This window comes from Oryzias latipes, chromosome 5 (assembly GCF_053564925.1).
Source record: "Oryzias latipes strain Hd-rR chromosome 5, Olatipes_Hd-rR_3.1".
NCBI classification, from domain to species: domain Eukaryota; kingdom Metazoa; phylum Chordata; class Actinopteri; order Beloniformes; family Adrianichthyidae; genus Oryzias; species Oryzias latipes.
In genome coordinates this window covers 20,548,866-20,565,603 of record NC_136241.1, presented here as the reverse complement: position 1 = coordinate 20,565,603, position 16,738 = coordinate 20,548,866, and the positions used below count along the sequence as shown (strand labels likewise).

The following is a 16,738-nucleotide window of genomic DNA, read 5'->3' as shown; positions in this document are numbered from 1 at the left end:
CACTTGATCTCATTTCATACATTTTTTTATTAAAATTCCCTCAATTTCCAATCCATCCAGAAAGAAGATCATTACATGAATGTTTTTTATTCCCGAGAATTTAAAAAAGGTACAGAAAAGCAAAAAGGCACTCCTCTAGGCTTAAAAAACATGGCTTCTTAAGGTCTGTCATTGCCCCTAAAACAACCCATAACGCTTTAAAAACTACTTGATAAGTCAACAAAATAACAAAGTACTTCTTTGACTTTAAAAAAAGTGGAACTAAATTAAATAAAAACTCCCAGGGTTAAGCAACAGTTTGTCTCTATTCTATCTTTCTCTCTGTTGTCCTGTGTGGATGGAAGTTGGTTAAAGTGCTTTAAGATTGACTTAAGACAATTTCTGGCCAGATATTTCATGAAAAGAGTAAGTAAACAACAGTTTGCAGCTATGTGCAAATAAGTTTTCAGTTGCTGACTCCAGATGGTGTAGACGTGTCTGGAAGAGTTTCGACTGATCTTTACAGCGTCCAAGAGCTTGTTCAGGATGAGAACAAGAGCAGGTGGTTATGGTTCCTGTAATGGTTCCATTTCATGATTTAGAGATGTAAAATAACTTGACTTTCATCTGATTTACACAAACCTTTAGAAAACGTTCACTTGGTGTTAACCCATCAAGGGGCCACTACAACAACAACAACAAAAAATCACATTTCATTTCAAGAAGTGTTCCAGATTGTCTGTGCTCAGCATCAGGCTAAAATCCACTGAAGGGAGTCTATAGGAAAGACCCAAAATTAGGCACTCAAGTGATGAATGGAGCCGTTGCTGATGTAAGTGTCAGCAGCTGAAGAAGACAGAGGGCAACTCCGCAGTGATTCCTAGAGGAAGGAAAAGGATGCAGTTGAAATTGAAAAGTCAGAATCGCTCATTCTCTGTTGTAAAAAAGCTAAAATATATGTAAATATAGGTATATGACAGGTGTTGGTAACTAATAAGGTTGAGCAGCTTGTCTTCCAGTTGAGTTTACATTCAGGTTAGGGGTTCAAATCTAAGACTTTTTAGTGAGTGTGCTCTTGGGCAACATGCTTAAACTCAGTGTCATCAATAGTATAAAAAAAACAAAAAAAAAAACATTCTTTAAATAATTTTGGATAAAATTATTTGCTGCATTTTAACAAAAAAAATCAGAAAATTTCTAGCACTAAATGTTTTTACAGAATAAATAATAAATAAACAACAGAGAAGGAAAAAAATGTTCATTCATTCTCATTAATGAGGCAACAAAAGAACAATATTTTACACTTTCTAGAGTTCTGATTTGAAGATTGTTTCTATAAAAGTGAATTTTTTCAATCAATATGAAACAAATCTTTTACATTTTTTATTACTCTGCATGACTCACCATCATCAATCCTGCTGACTCATCCGCTTCTTAGACTTCAGCTCTTGTAACCATGCAGGCGACTGTTTTGCTCTGCAGGACAAACATCATCAATGTTTTAAAAAGCTTAAAAACATTTGCTCAATGTCATATTTTAAGGAGTTAAACCTGAGCGTACCCTCCATCACTGCTGCCTAAAGGTGGCAGCACTAGAGCAGCTCCTGCGGGAGGAGCACGTGGCCGAGGAGACTTTGGGGGAGGAGCTGGTGCCGCTTCCACTATTTTCTCCTCTTTTGGCCTCTTCTCCACTGCTTCGTCTTCCACATCAGTTTTTTCTATGCCTCTCTTTTTTATCTGAGCCTTTAAAGGGCAAGTAAGAATATTTTGCTGAGGTTAAAATGGAGTTAAATACATTTTACAAACATTTGACTTGAATTATCGTTGGGCCATACAATTAGATCTGCAGGCCTCAGACCAGGAATTGGAGAGACTCTCTGTGAAGACGGTGAAGGACAGATATTTGGTCTGGGCTTCTCCTCCTCTGAATCTGACTGTCTTTGTTCATTGGATGTCTCTGTTGCATCTAAAATTAGGAAGAGAATCAAAATATTTAAGCATTGGCGTGATGTTTTTTTTGTTTTTCAGCAATAAAAAACATCTTTGAGATTTTAAAGATCTAATTCCAGTTTTTTATTAGAAAAAAAAGTAATTGTACAGTAAATGTTTTCCTCTGTTACAGTTTATTAATTAACTATAATCATATGAACTTTCTTAGTACAATTTGATAGATGAAATAAATACATAAATATTGAAGCATTAACCTGAGTGGTCAGTGACCCTTAATTCCAGTTTGGGGGCCTGATCGGGTTTTGCTCGAAGCGAGCGTGTTGGGCGTGCCCTGTTTCTTTTCCTGCCCAGTTGTGCCTTTGATTTCTGAGCGCTGGTGTCGAGGAGTGGAGTGGAGCTCTGTGTAGAGACACGCAAAAATAACCTCCCAAACAACCAACAGAACACTAGATAAAATCAGCCCACATTAGCTATGCCAAAGCCAACACAGAAGACGACACATTTTCCGAGGTAGACTTGCAAAACAGCATTTAAATGTAGTGTTAATCTGCAGGGTACAAACAAATAATATTCTCCTGGCTCTGCATATTTTGTATGCGTCATTGTTGCAGTTGACTTGTCCAGATAACGTTCCTTGTAGCAGATGTTTCAGTTTTTGTCTTCCCCGTTCTATCTACATCCAACCGGTCAGCAGATCCATGGCCTCATAGAGCCTGGTCTGCTGGAGATTTCTTCCAAATTTTGGATTGTTTCATAAGGAAAATTTTCTGTAAACAGTTGGTCCTCTTCAAAAAAAGTTATAACAATGTTTTTCTGAAAGAAGCCTAACTGACCCAATTTCAACAATCTTACATATTTTTAGTAAAAGATGCAGTCTGATGAAAATTGTGTTTTTGGTGTTCTTAACATGTTCTTGTGGCATTTTTCCCATGATGGAGGACAAATATAAAAAAATTAAGCTAAAATTTGCATTTGTGTGTATTACTTTATTCAAATTGTGGTCAATCAGGAGCAGACGAAAAAAAGCCCGTCTAAAAAATGAGTGTATTCTTGATGTAGAATATACACCGGGCGGCCCAGAAACCCCATGTTGGGGTTGTGAACGGGGGCTGTCAGCTAGCGGGAGAGCGTGTAAAGACATAGATGTTGGCAAGCAGGGGCAGGTTTACTCCACGCCAACAGTCCCTCCCACAACTCAAAGACAAACTTCTGATGAACTTCTGCAGAAACTATTTCCTAGAAAACAACAGGTTTTTGATTTGGGCTAAAACGGCATAATCATAGTTAAAAGACAACTGGGAATCAAAAGATGATCGGAGTGGGATTTTAACAGTCTATATAGTGCATGAAAATAACAAAGGGAGTGATTGGATATTTTATCAAAAAACTGAATTGAATTCAAAAAGTCTTTTATTAGGTGGTAATTTTTTGATACGAGAAGACACCAACCTCAGGTAACAGCGGTAAGTCTGGTTCTTCGTAGGCTTCAGAGAAGGCATCAGGGATTTGATCAGATGCAGGCTTTAAGCTGATGTCAAGGTTATTTCTGAAAACACAAGACAGTATTAACAAAGGAAACAGATGCCAAGAGTCAGGTACAATTTCTCACGAGGAGAGCTGGAAACGGACAACCCTTCTGCCCCAAACCCCAAAAATATATATACATTTAACAGCTGAAAATGCAAACATTACTTTGCAACATAACTCAAGACTGTGAGCAAAGACAAACACGGAACAAAGCCTACAAATCAGTTTCAATTATGTTTTGTTGTTTTAGCCACTTTGACCAGGGTCCTATAGAGTGGATAATGTTTATTAACCACATGGGGGCGCTGGAGCAACTGTGACCAAGTCCTATCGAGCACTTGACACAAAGACTGACACTTAAACATGCCGGGTCATGTTTCTTATTCACAGAGCCATGTGAAAGAACTGTATTTACCTCAAAGTACAGAATGTATTAGAGTTTGAATTGTTTGGTGGTACAGTCTCCTCCTTCCTACCTTCTAATTTCTAATGTGCGTTCACAAATCCCATTCTGCTGGTGTGTTTGATCTGTTGAGGCATCACTGTCTTGGTCTTCATTCTCTGTGCTGTTGAGTTGTGCCTGTAAGACGGATGGAAACATTAAAAAGAAATTGTACTAATGTGTGAGACACTCTGTGCCCATATCTACCAACACTTCACTTTTTCAGTAAATGCTCCTTGTTGCCCTGTCTAATCAGTAGGTTGGAACTTCACACAGCAAAGGCAGGGAGATAATGGACCGAGCTCTGAGCCAAGATCAGTGTCTACAGAGGGAAACAGGACTAAGGACCAGTCAGGCATGTCTCTTTTAATGAGCTGGTCACAGAGACTGGGCTGTCCTCTGTTAACACCCGCAAAACGTGCTCACACATGCATCGTCACACACACACCAAAGTGCCTTCCAACAGAACACAACAGAAGTTTGGAATGCACGTGTGCGCACACACAGATGAACACAACCACATTCCAATTTGAAGCAACTCTGTGCACGTCCTCGACGCATTCCTCTAAGCAAAGCGTTCGCTTAGTCGGAGGCCGCAGCTCACTTTTGAGGTGCCTGATAGTGTAAGCCTGGTTACAAGACAACAACCGTCTAATCTCCTTCAAGTGTTTGCTTATGATTGACAACTCACAGAGCAGTTTAATGTGCAAATTAGCCCGCTGGTTAGAAGCAGCACAGCAAAAATAGACGGCACGCTGATTTTCCTATGACCACAGTCCACGTTCAGAACACAAAATTAAGTGAAGGAAATGTTTTATGCCCCACATGAATCCTGAATCAGTTCAGTATTTATCACTAAATAAATGTTTGCAGCTCACTAAGATTTTAGAGTTAATTTTTAATAACAACAGTTGTAAATAAATCCAACACAAAACGCCAAAGGCTATTGAAGCTCTAAAACTGGAGCAAGAAATGTTAAACTGGAATGACTTTTATACTAATCTGACCCCAGGTAAGTCTTAGGAAGTGCTCTTGTCCACATTACTTACATTTTAAAAAACACACATAAAAATACATATAAAAAAGTAAAAACATAAAAAAATTAAAACAAAAACAAAACAGGTAATAGAGAAACTTTAGAAAACTCAGAATGATCAAGAAACAAGGTAGATGTACAAAAGGAAATTACCGGTAACAGGAACTATGATTAGATAGGATTGAGTTAGCAAGGGTATAACAAAAAGCTGCATAAAAAACATTTTGAGTCGTATGAAAGGTGCAAAACAAGAAAAATTAAGCTATACAGTATGGAACATGATAATTGGATTCTAAATAGGGATGTAAGAAATAAATACATATTGAAAAATCTATGTAGTTCTGTGAGTTACAGCAGGTTAGTTCAAAAGTACAGATAAGATTGTGTTGGTATAAAGGTATGACATCGATTTGGAAGTAAACAACTTTGCTAGTCCTTTTTGATGCAAGTGAAAAGGCGTCCAATCACAAGTTAGGTTTATCACAGCTGAGCAAACATGAACCACAGTGAAAAATTTATAATATGTGCACTAAATAACATAAAAAACATTCACAGGACTGCATTAATGCCTGAATAAATTAATATAAAATGATTCATTTCTTTACCATATAGAACAAAATTATGTAAACGACCCAAGATACCAGGTTATTATGTCTGAAGTTGTTTGTTAAAATTGTTTTAAATACAATATTTAGACGAATGTATATCTAGACTGTTTAGGGGAAAAAATTGTATCTTTTCGCCACAAAGTTGGTTGAGTCTTAATGTTTTTTTAATCAAGATTAGTCTTGAATTGTATGAGAGGGACTGATACACACAGTCCTTTAAAGAGAGTCTCGCAACATCTTAAAAAGGAACATAATTGCTTGTTTAACTCCTTGTAGCTGAAACTGAAAAGTAGAAAACAACATGTAAAACATAAACTACATTAAGACACTTCAATAGGCTATCTTGGTTTATAAGGCAGAATATAACTACCAAGCTGGTGAAGATTTTGTTTTAGTGTCAAGACTCTTCGGCATGGATTTAAGTTTTGCCATTTTTTTCCAATAAAATGAGTATTTAAATTTTTAAAGTTTTGTATTTTACAGCAGTTTTTGTCTAAACAGACGAGAGGATTCAGAGATCTGTGCACAATTAAGAGCGTCTTTGAAGAATGTTTTGTGATTTTTATCTGCGGTCTAAATACATTTCTAAAGCAGAGTAGACAAAACCACGTGTTAGTTCAGACAGTATTTTTGGTGTTGTAACGTGTTGTGCAAGTTAAGACACAGTCTGCTTTGTTATAGTTTACTTCCATCGTTTTTCTTTTGCAGGCATTGGACTGATTCAGACAGCTTATTTGCACTTGAGTGGAGAGGATTACATCGTTGAGTCTCCACAAACAAAATAACCGGAGACTGCACACAAAGACTCAAAAAAGTATAAATAAAACGTCCAAGGTTCTTTTCCCCCCGTTAAACAAACCTTAAAACACTTGAATGGACGATGAAGCTATGCACTTTGAAATATAACAAATAGGATTTAGTTTTTTTCTTCTATGCAGGTAAGAGTTTCAACAAAAAACTTGAGGTGAACAATAGGGACCCACACAAGAGGCAGAGCACATCTGCTGCTGTGGAGAAGCTACCTGTCAAGCTGTCATGGGTGATTTTGGAAGAAAACCCACAGTTTCACAATGAAAACTCCACACAGAAAAGGGATAGTCTGAATTCAAACCAGCTTTGAAGTTACGGTGTACCATAGGGGTGCAACCACAAATTCTTAATTCATGATATAAATCAAATTGTTGTTCAAATAAATTGTTACTGCCCTAGTGTACAACCACACGACCTCCATGAAAAAACCTTGACCTTGCCCTTGTACAACATATTTTGACATCTATGTCATGAGTCACTGATCCAATGACAAAATCGAATTCCAAATCTATGTAGAAAGTTGTCACCCTTTGTTTTTGTCCTGCGCTTTATCTCTGACACAACCCACATGCAGAAAGGGAAAGTGCATGTATGCGTGTACAGGGCTGAACGATATGAGGAAAACTCGCTATTGGTGATATTAGTGATCAATATTGCAATGATGATATAACTTGCGATACATGAACAAATAGCAATACAACTAAATACATAATTTCCATTTCATTGCAACAGTTTAATTGTAATAAGATAAAACATAACTTAAATTAGACTCCAAATGACCCTCGTCTTCAAGGTGCCATAAGATTGTTTTAGCACATTTAAGGTATTGCACAGCTTGATATTACGATAATGATAAATTTGTGGTTTATTGTGCAAATCTAGCGTGTAAACTGATAGAACAGTGTTCATTTTATCAGATAACTCCATCCTTCCTCGAACCAACAGCCTTTGCCTGCCACACTCCCTTCTTCGATTTGCATGGGTGTTGTTTAACAGGCAGAGGCAGAACCAACATAGAAAATGGAGCACTAAGGTCAAAAATCTAAACAAAATGACTGAACTCTAGTATTTATTCATCAGCCTATGCAATGTTAAAGAAAAAAAGGTTGAGTAAGTGCATCATCTCTTACAGAACTGGCCTCAGCTCCTTTCTTCTGAAATCCTTTACCAGACTGCTGTTGCTTGGATCTTCTGCTACGCCTGGCGAAGTTGTGAAGCGGTGACATGGCCCTTTTAAATCTCCCTTCTTTACCTCCACTTTCTTCCTCCTCTCCTTCTTTGACACCCTCCTCCTCATCCTGCTTCGCCTCCGAGTGGCCCCACACCAGATCCAGAGCACCTTGAAAGGACCGGCGCACGCTGCCCACCCAGCCCGTGACCTGCAGCTGGGCGGCTGACAGCTTCCCTCCCAAAAACTGCATGGTGGCAAAGTTCACACAACCGGTCGTCCACACGTTAAAGTCACCATGAAAGCAGGGTCTCCAGCAAAAGGCTCCTTGTCAGATGAAGGGGTTTCGTTGGTAGATAAGAAAGCTGGAACGCTGATCTGACTTTAAAGCTTTATTTTAAGAAGGCAGACGTTGTAAAGCTGATGTTTTACGAGATAAGGCGCATCTTTCACAGCTTCAGATTACACACCGACTGAGTCTTTTATTTTCTTTAGACTCTGACAAAACGACTCCAATGTTGACAGAACTACAAATGCCAAGACATCCTTAAAGCTCTATGGCTAATCCTGATCTTCTTCTCTTCCTATTATCCTCTAATTGAATTCTTGTAATAAAAAGAAAAAACTTTACTTTGGAAAATTAGCTCCTTTAATGTTCATCCTTGATTTCTCTTCTTGAACCAAAAACATGTGCTCCCGCTTTTAGGAATGTTTGCTTCAGTATCCAAGTTCCAAAAAGCAGCGTGGAGAATGTTTGCCTCTTCAAACATCCAAATCCAAGAACAGAGCATCAGATCCTCCCCAAAGCTCTGGGCAGACTTGAATGATTTGAAAGAAATGTCAAAACAAAGCTGAGGTCTGTGCTCAGGCGTGGAAAAATCCAGAGGGAAAAGAAAGAAGGTGCGGCAAGCTGGGTAAAGGTGTTTCTCTCAGAACTCTTCCGGTAGGTAAAGGCAGGCGATGGACGATCCACCTCCTTGTGAGAGAAAAGGGCAGCAGAAAACAGGAAGCCTGACAGAGCACAGTGAATACTTGACAGAGAGATAAAAGAATGAACAGCAGACATGAACTTTCTTGCCTATGAGTTAGCCCGTCCTCTTTTCTGTGTATGTGTGAGCAAAAGTGGGTGAAAGTGTGCAGACTTTTTTTTCAAACAGATTAAGGGCTAAGAAGAGTCAGAGAAAGGGATCCTATATGGTCATTCTGAGGTGCTGGACCAAATGAAAGCATGCTGACCACTAAACACCTCCTTTTTCACAAGAGCCAATAATTCATCTGTTTTTTTGGCTGCAGCTTGAGAGAAGGTGCATGGTTGGCTGCATTCTTGGATTAGCCCTCAAACGACTTCCTCATTCTGGTCTCCCTGAGAGGCATATCTCTGCCACTTTACTGTGAAGATTATCTTGTTGCAGAAAAGTAAACATCATACAATATAAACCCACTGTTACGCTTTTGGGTCATGTTGATAAATGATTGTAAGGTGCTATACATGACGTCAACTTGACAGTTTTTTTGTTATTGCTGCAGAAGGGAGAACATACAATTTCAAAGAGCAGCAGCACCACTCAGTGGTGCAAATGAGCATAATAAAGCAAGTTTTTACTGCAACCATTCGAGTTCTGCATGATATCCCATCACAGAGTATTACAAACTACCCCTAATTATTTGAATAGATTGTCTCTACATAAACAGACCAAATTATAATATTTTCATGTTGTTTTTAAACTTGTCCTGTCTAACAGCTGAGCAAACAGATTAAATCTGAAGGCCTCTTGTGTTGGAAAGATTTTACTGTTACAAAAGGGGTTTATGGATCTTCTGACACACAATGTATTTGGATGAACCCCTTTTTATTTGAGGCAAACCTTCATTTATATTAATTATGCTTGCATACATTTATTGTTGAACCGGACGGAAAAAGAAAAGACAAAAGGAGAGAGTGGGATGTTAGAGATACAAGGATACAAAAAAAGGGGAGAATAAGGGGGTTAAAGACTTTGGAGGAGGATTAAGATGTAGGAGGGTCTGGAATTAGCGATGGGCGATATATCAGTTCCAGTATCAGTATTTGCTGATATTTGCATAATTTGAGTTTATCGTATCAGTATTTAAAAAATCCACAGATATTCTTATGACTGTTTTCAGAAAAACTTTATTTCTGAAATGTATATTTGTTCCTAATAGATTGGGAAGCTTATGTTTACAGTCATTGTCAGTAATTGACTGTTTTCAGTTAAATTTTATTTTTGACAGGAATATATGCTGTTCCTAATAGATCCCTGACTTTGGGGAGCTAATGGTTTACAGCAGGGGTTCTCAAAGTGCGGCCCGGGGCCCAATGGAGGCCCGCGGGAAGATTTTTTTGTGGCCCTCAATAAAAGAGAGCCAGAGCAGGTTCCTTTTCAAGCTAAGTGAAAAAGTGCTTACCTCATGGGCTGGATAAAGTCATGTGCCTTATTTGCAACTGGTACATGCAATGATACAATTACTAGATGAGTAGCAACGGGCAGCAACCTCCGACAGCAACTGTGAAAACATCTGGAGGGCCTGGTTAATTGTACAAATGACACTTGGTCATTAAAGTTACTAAAAAACAACTTTTTCTATTTAGCCTTTTTCTTTTTACCAAAACATGCCCCCAATCTAATGTTGAGTTCTTAATTTGGCCCTCCACTACAAAAACTTTGAGAACCCCTGGTTTACAGTTCTGTCCAACATTCAATAAATGGTCTTACAGATATATTTATATGAAAGTTTTAAAGTGATACTTGTTCCTATGAGATCCTTTGCTGTTTGTTAAAAAGGTCAGGTACAATTTAATTGTCCAGTAAAAGAAAAGTTGTGCATATCTAATAAAGATCTAAAGATCTAAACTCTTACACTTAAGTATCGGGATCAGCAAAAATCGGTTATCGGCCACAGTTGCAGGGGAAATATCGGTTATCGTATCGGCTGGAAAAAATTAAATCGACCCATCCCTAGTTAGAATCACAAAGCAACAAGTCAGTGAAGGATTATCATTATTCCTGTCAGGTTTAGATGTTAGTCAGAAGGGCAGGGCCTGTCCACAGACACACTCAAATATTCGCACATACATGTACATGTACACAACACAAATACGGCTCACAAACGTATGTACACAAACAAACAAATGTCAAGCATATCATTCTGTCACACACACTATTTGTGCAAAGGTGAGCTGGCACCTGTGCTCAGGTGAGTGTTTGTGATTGACTGCGGTGGATAATGGAATGTAAAAAGAGGGGCAAGGCCCGGTCACCCCCACTCCAAGACCTCCGCTGAAGCAGCAGTGGCAACCAGGGCCCCTAAGACACCTGCACGGGATAGCAGAAAGTGGAACTCCGCCCACTGATTTAGTCAAATCAGCCCTCCTATCGCACCAGGGGGCCCAGCACAAGGCCCTGCCCACCAGAGAGAGTAATAACAGCCAGAATTTAAGAAAAATATATATATCAAATCTGTGTTTTTTTTTCCAGGAAGCCCAAAGAACTATACCACTCCAAGAATACAGAAGGATTGCAATTAAGAGTGCATTCAACGGCGCAAAATGATTGACATGTGACTCAGGACTTGGTGTGCTCGCACACCGTAAACACAGACGAAATGCCACACAGTTCACGGTGTTCAGTTTGGTGTGTCATCAACTCTGCTAAAATGTTGCATGTGCAAACAGGTGCTGAAACAAGCAAACCCAGCTGGCAAGTTATTAACTTTTATATGTATTTCTGGTTTCCTTTGGGATTTGATACCCTTTTTTCTACTCAAGTGATGTAATTCATTTTTCTAGTGGATTGAGTTATAATTAAATGTGCATAAATGTTATACAAAAGGAAGAAAATGCTATCTTATTTCTTGAAATCTGAAGAATTGTGACACATTTTTTGTGAGGAAATAAGTTACCAGCAACACTTGTAATGACAAAGGCTCTATGTGACTTTTTAAACTAAATATTATAGGAGTATGATGTGCTGTTGTCTATCAGATGTCCTTCAAACAAGCTTTTTTGAGATTGACAGAACACTTTTCTACTCAAACAGTCTCCCACTTTGGTTCAAATTACTGACAGTCAATGCTCCCAAATCAAATGAATGAAAAAAGAAATTAGGTTTGAAACCAAATTCTCATCTCAGAATAGGAATCAAATCAAACAATATAACATTTCGGATTTATCTTTCATCTTACTTTCAGCGATGTTTTAAATTCTAGAAAAACTTAGTGTTTTACCTTCCTTTTAACTTGGGGATTTCTACCTTTTTTATGATCAGTGTTGTTTTAGCTGAATTCCACCAACAAATTCTTCAAAGCTGACTGTCTGACAGCTCTGAAATCTTGTCCAACATGACAACTACAGTTTTGGCAACGGCAAAAACAACACTGACAAACAAAAATGACAAAGCCTCCCTGTTCTACTGTCACACCTCCACCCACAATCAAACACGTCTCTTCCAAAGACTCATTCTAATATAATTCCAGGAAGAAAGCCCAGACCATAAAAATATTTACTTCTAACGCTAAACTTCATCTCCATCCAAAACATAAATCATACAAATGATGCTAAAATATTGTGATTCTCTAAAATCTGTGTGATGTGTGTAAATGACCCAGATTATACAGTAAAGCAAGCCTTTGTCCTCTAATGAGTAATACAAGAGCAAACACCTATGACTATTAGCAATCACAAAAACTTCGCCTCAATCAAGTAATACTACATATTTTACTAATGCAACTGGAATGTTAAAGTATCAGTTCAGGCGAAGTCTTTACACCTACCAGGCAGAAATAATTCTGTCGAAAAATAACCACATTAGTGGTTATTTTAGTTACTGTCCTTTGATGAACTTCTCATCTGTTATTGCAGGAAGTTAAACCCATCCATCCATCCATTTAACCTTATTTATCCCTTTCGGGGTCACTGAGCAGCCAGGCCAAACCTGGTTACTGTTGGGCGAAGGCGGGCCAGACCCCGGACAGGTCGGCGGCTCGTCACTGGGAAACACAATCACACACACACTCCCATACACACGCCAGTTTAGAGTAATCAATCAACCTTTAAGAATGACTTAAGAATCAGTGCTCAAGAATGCATGCTAAGGCCAAAAGAGGGCTGTGTCTGTCAATAAAACTGGAGTAATGAAAGGTTTGCATTTCAAACGCTGAAGTGAAAGATGTTACTATGATGGTATATAATACTAAGAAAACGTAAACTCATGAGGACAAAAAGAAGAAGATGAAGAGTAAAGAACTGAAAGTCCAAGAAAAAAAAATCAAACCTTTACAATTGGAAAACTCATCATTAATCAGGTGTTCTACACTGACCAAACCTCATGAGGGAAAATATAGAAGGTTGAGCAGAATTTAAAACCCATCCACAACCTACAGATGACAAGATGTTAAATTAGAAACTGGAAATCATCTCAAAAAAGTGTTGGAAAAATCCTAACTTAAACGGAATAAACTTAGATCTACCAACACTTGAATGATGGGAAATGGGGTGGCATGAGAAAGGATGCATTGACTTTGGGGTATTTGAAATAACCTTTAAGATTTCTTAATAGTGTGCCATGCATGTTTCCTCAATACACTGGGTCACTAATAGGATGATTTTGGAATGATATGATGCTACCCAAAACAAAGAAAACCTTAAAAATGGGAAAGTACAGACCGACAATGGACAGAGACGTCTGGCTGTAACAAGGCCATATCTTAAATGGCGACGAAACTGACTTCATTTCATTGGAGCTGGATGTAAGTCAGTTTCTATGGATGACATCACACTCACTCGGTCCAGTTCTCATATACAGTCAATGGTTAAAACGAAGTTTGAATAATTGCTGCTTTTACCTCTTTATCTTCCTCTTCCTCAGCTTCATTCTCTCCAGTCTCCATCTCTTTTTCAGGTGTGGGCTCCACCTCCTCCTCCTCCTCCTCAGGTGTCTCCTCTTCATCTACTTCCAGATTTACATTTGCAGGAGGGTCTTCCTCTCCACTACCTTCCCCTCTCTCGTCTTCCTTCTCCTGATTTATATCCACCAACAACTCCACCTTTTTCTTCCCTGTCTGCTCCTGGACTGGGCTCACCACTTCCTCTTTTTCCACTTTTCCACCTTCCTCCCGATGTGTAAATTCAAAAGAGTTTAGCATCTCTTCGAGGTCATCTGACCAGCTCTGTTTAGATGGAGCGGGTTCTGCTCTAGCATATGAGCCCTGTTTTTTTGGTTTGACAGAAAAATCGTCAAATTCCACGTAAATCTCTGGATTTTGAACAGAGAAATCATCATAATCAATATCGATAAGCTTTTCTGTGGGCTCAGAGATTTTTGACGAAGGGGAACACAGGGACATGGACACTTGGGGCAGATCCTCCACCTCAAAGCCAATAAGATTTTCTTTTCCTGGCATGTTTTCCTCTTCCTGCTTGACCAGCTCAAGTTCTTTTCTTTGTCTCTCTTCTTCCTGCATTTTTTCTTTCAGCTCTGCTGCTTGCTGTTTTTCCAATTCCTCTTGCATTTTTTTCTTTAGTTTCTTCTCTCTTTCTTCGTCCATCTGTTTCCTCCTTTGCTCTTCCCTTCTCTCCTCCTCCTGTTTCTTTATTAGCTTTAATTTTTCCATCTCTTTTATTTTCTCCTGTTCTCTTTTTCTCTCCAGCTCCCTTCTCTCTCTTTCCTCCTCCTCTTTACTTTTCCTCAACTTCTCCTCCTCCTCTTCCATTATTCTTTGCCTCTCTCTTTCCTCCACTTCTTTTCTCAACCTTTCTTTTTCTTGTCTTTCCTCCATCTCCCTTTTCGTCTTTCTGTCCTCTTCCTCCAGCCTCTGCTTCATCATCATCACCACCTCCCTTGCCTTAAACTCATTAGCCTTTCCCTCTTTTTCTTCCTCTTCACCCTTACTAATTTCTTCCTCCTGTGGCTGCTGTGCTCCTGGCTCTTTCAATGTGGATCCTGTCTTCTCCTTCTCCAGATTTCTCTCCTTTTCCTCTTCTCTTTCTCTGTTCTCTTTCTGCATCTGCCGTAAACGCTCCTCTTGTCTTTCCTTCTCAATCCTCTCTTCTTTCAACCTTTGCCTTTCTTTTTCTTCTTCTAATCGTTTCCTTTCTAGTTCCTGCAACCTTTGTCTTTCTGCTTCCTCCTCCCTAAGCTTAAGCTCTTTCTCCTGTCTTGCCTTTTCTTTCTCCTTCTCTTTTCTTTTTTGTTCTTCCTCTAACTTTAGTCTCGCCTGTTCTTCCTCCTCCTTCTTTTTCTTTTGTTTTTCTTCATTTTGTCTTTGGATCTCATCCCTGTCCTCCTGAAGCAGTTTTACGCTTATTAGGACAGGCAATGAAGCTGAGGGAGATTCCATATCTTCATCTTGATCTTTACTTTCTTCATCTGTGCTGGATTCTGGATCTGAGCCCAGGTTTATTGGAGGTCTACCATCATCTGCCACCACGGTACCAAAGCGAACAGAGCGCCGTTTGTTCTTCTTCTGTGCAACCTCAGCAGGTTTTCTTCTTAAGTTTTCTTTCTCTTCATCACTGATTGCTGCCTGACCATTGATACAGGGCGGGAGCTCTTCTTCTGTCACCTTGTTCTTCTCTTCTACTAATTCTGCAGAGATTTCCGACAATTTCCTGTCAACAAGAGCATCTACTTGGGTTTCTACTTGGGTCTTTGTTGATTTTCCTTCAGGTACCGGTGGATCCAAAGGTGGAGCAGGTGGCTCATCTGCATCTGGAACCTCTGTAGGAGTTTGGACTATGTTCTCTGCTGCTGGAGAAGTTGCAACCTCGGTGCTGCAAAGGAAAAAACAAAAACAGTCATTTATTTAAAAAACTGGAGGTAATGATCATGTAAAAAACCTGCCTGTCTCAGGTAATCTAAACTAATTGAATACATTAGTGATGACGCTGTTTCGAAAGATGCACAGGGAATTTTGTGAGGAGATACATTTGATCCAATGTGGACATCTTTACTACTTTAACGTGTGTTTGTGTAAAGAGTGTAAAAAGGTGGAGATGCTTAAAGCACCACTCCAATGTTTTTAACATTTTCTTGTTAACATTTTTCTGATGATGAAGGACAAATATAAAGAAAATTCCATTACTGAGTATTTCTTTATTCAAATCATTGTGAATCAGGAGCAGATGAAAAAAAGCTATTTAAGAAAGATTGTATTTGTGACGTAGGAAATACACTGGGTGGGTCACAAATGCCCTGCTCTGCTCCATTCTGATGCATCGCTTGTAGATTAATAGATCCATGTAGCGGTACATTTTTATTCTCCTTGTCTGAGCTGGCATTTGGCACAACACTGTCTGACTGGATAGCTCCAATATTGATCTTCACTTGTTGCTCCTGTAATTTTAGCTTGGGTGTGTGAGGGGCTGTAATCTAGCGGTAGAGAGTGCTAACAGATGGATGATGGGAAGGGGGGTTGGGGTTGCTCCAACAGTCCCGCCTACAACTCAGAGGAGAATATTTAATGAACTCCTGCTGCTCTGCAGAAACTACGTCCCAGAAAACAACACAGGGTTTTTGTTGTTGCGTAAAAAAGACATCTTATTTAAAAGACCACTGACAACCCTTCACAATACAACAAACCCTGACCACAAAACACTTAAAATGCGTCTTGATGCATTTAAAACTGATAGTTGACGCAAGAAGAATACGTTTCAAACAAAAAAATCGACTTTATTCAATATGTTTATTTCCTTTTGACTCTAAAGTAGGTACGAATTATGTCAGAAAAACAGCTACGTATCAAAGGCCTCAAACTTTCAGCATTAGTCACATAAAATTAACACGAAGTTAGGTTTCAGTCTTTCCAGGGAAAACAACAGATTACAGGAAATGATGATTTATTGCTGAAGTTACAGCAGAAATCTTGCAGCTGGATAAAAAAAATATCAGAAAAAACAAAGACATCTTTGACAACTAGGCACCTTGGTTTTTTTACTCAACGTTGAAATGTTTGAAGGGTGCTGATAGCTTCACATTGAGAAGTTCTTTTCCAGTCTAAGTTTGTTGCTTGACATGACAAAAAAAAATCAGCCACTAGGAGACTTTTCTACAGACTTGTGCATTAATCTGGTAATTTAAAGGATTTGAGATGAATGTTTTTGAATGCATTAAGACAACTTTGACTAGATTCCTGTGTACATCTATTAAGAAGTAGGGACAGAAGCATTTAAAAAGTTGTTTTTTTCAGATCTTGTACAAACT

At 38.8% G+C, this 16,738-nt stretch overlaps 2 protein-coding genes across 2 annotated transcripts in view; one reads left to right on the top strand and one right to left on the bottom strand.

The window, feature by feature from the left end:
• Nucleotides 1–7: 7 nt before the first annotated feature.
• LOC101155022 (uncharacterized) overlaps nucleotides 8–16,738 on the bottom strand; it is a 21,450-nt gene continuing 4,719 nt past the window's right edge. Inside the window, exons 3-10 of the mRNA XM_023955032.2 lie at nucleotides 13,383–15,309; nucleotides 3,933–4,036; nucleotides 3,379–3,475; nucleotides 2,184–2,328; nucleotides 1,815–1,945; nucleotides 1,541–1,722; nucleotides 1,384–1,455; nucleotides 8–859 (exon numbers count right to left, since the gene is read on the bottom strand). Coding sequence (XP_023810800.1) covers nucleotides 1,389–1,455; nucleotides 1,541–1,722; nucleotides 1,815–1,945; nucleotides 2,184–2,328; nucleotides 3,379–3,475; nucleotides 3,933–4,036; nucleotides 13,383–15,309 — 2,653 coding nt within the window. The 3' untranslated portion in view covers nucleotides 8–859; nucleotides 1,384–1,388. The remainder of the gene's footprint in view (nucleotides 860–1,383; nucleotides 1,456–1,540; nucleotides 1,723–1,814; nucleotides 1,946–2,183; nucleotides 2,329–3,378; nucleotides 3,476–3,932; nucleotides 4,037–13,382; nucleotides 15,310–16,738) is intronic.
• LOC101171072 (protein unc-119 homolog B) overlaps nucleotides 15,215–16,738 on the top strand; it is a 19,879-nt gene continuing 18,355 nt past the window's right edge. The window contains exon 1 of the mRNA XM_078947458.1: nucleotides 15,215–15,355. The gene's annotated coding sequence lies outside the window, so the exon portion shown is untranslated. The remainder of the gene's footprint in view (nucleotides 15,356–16,738) is intronic.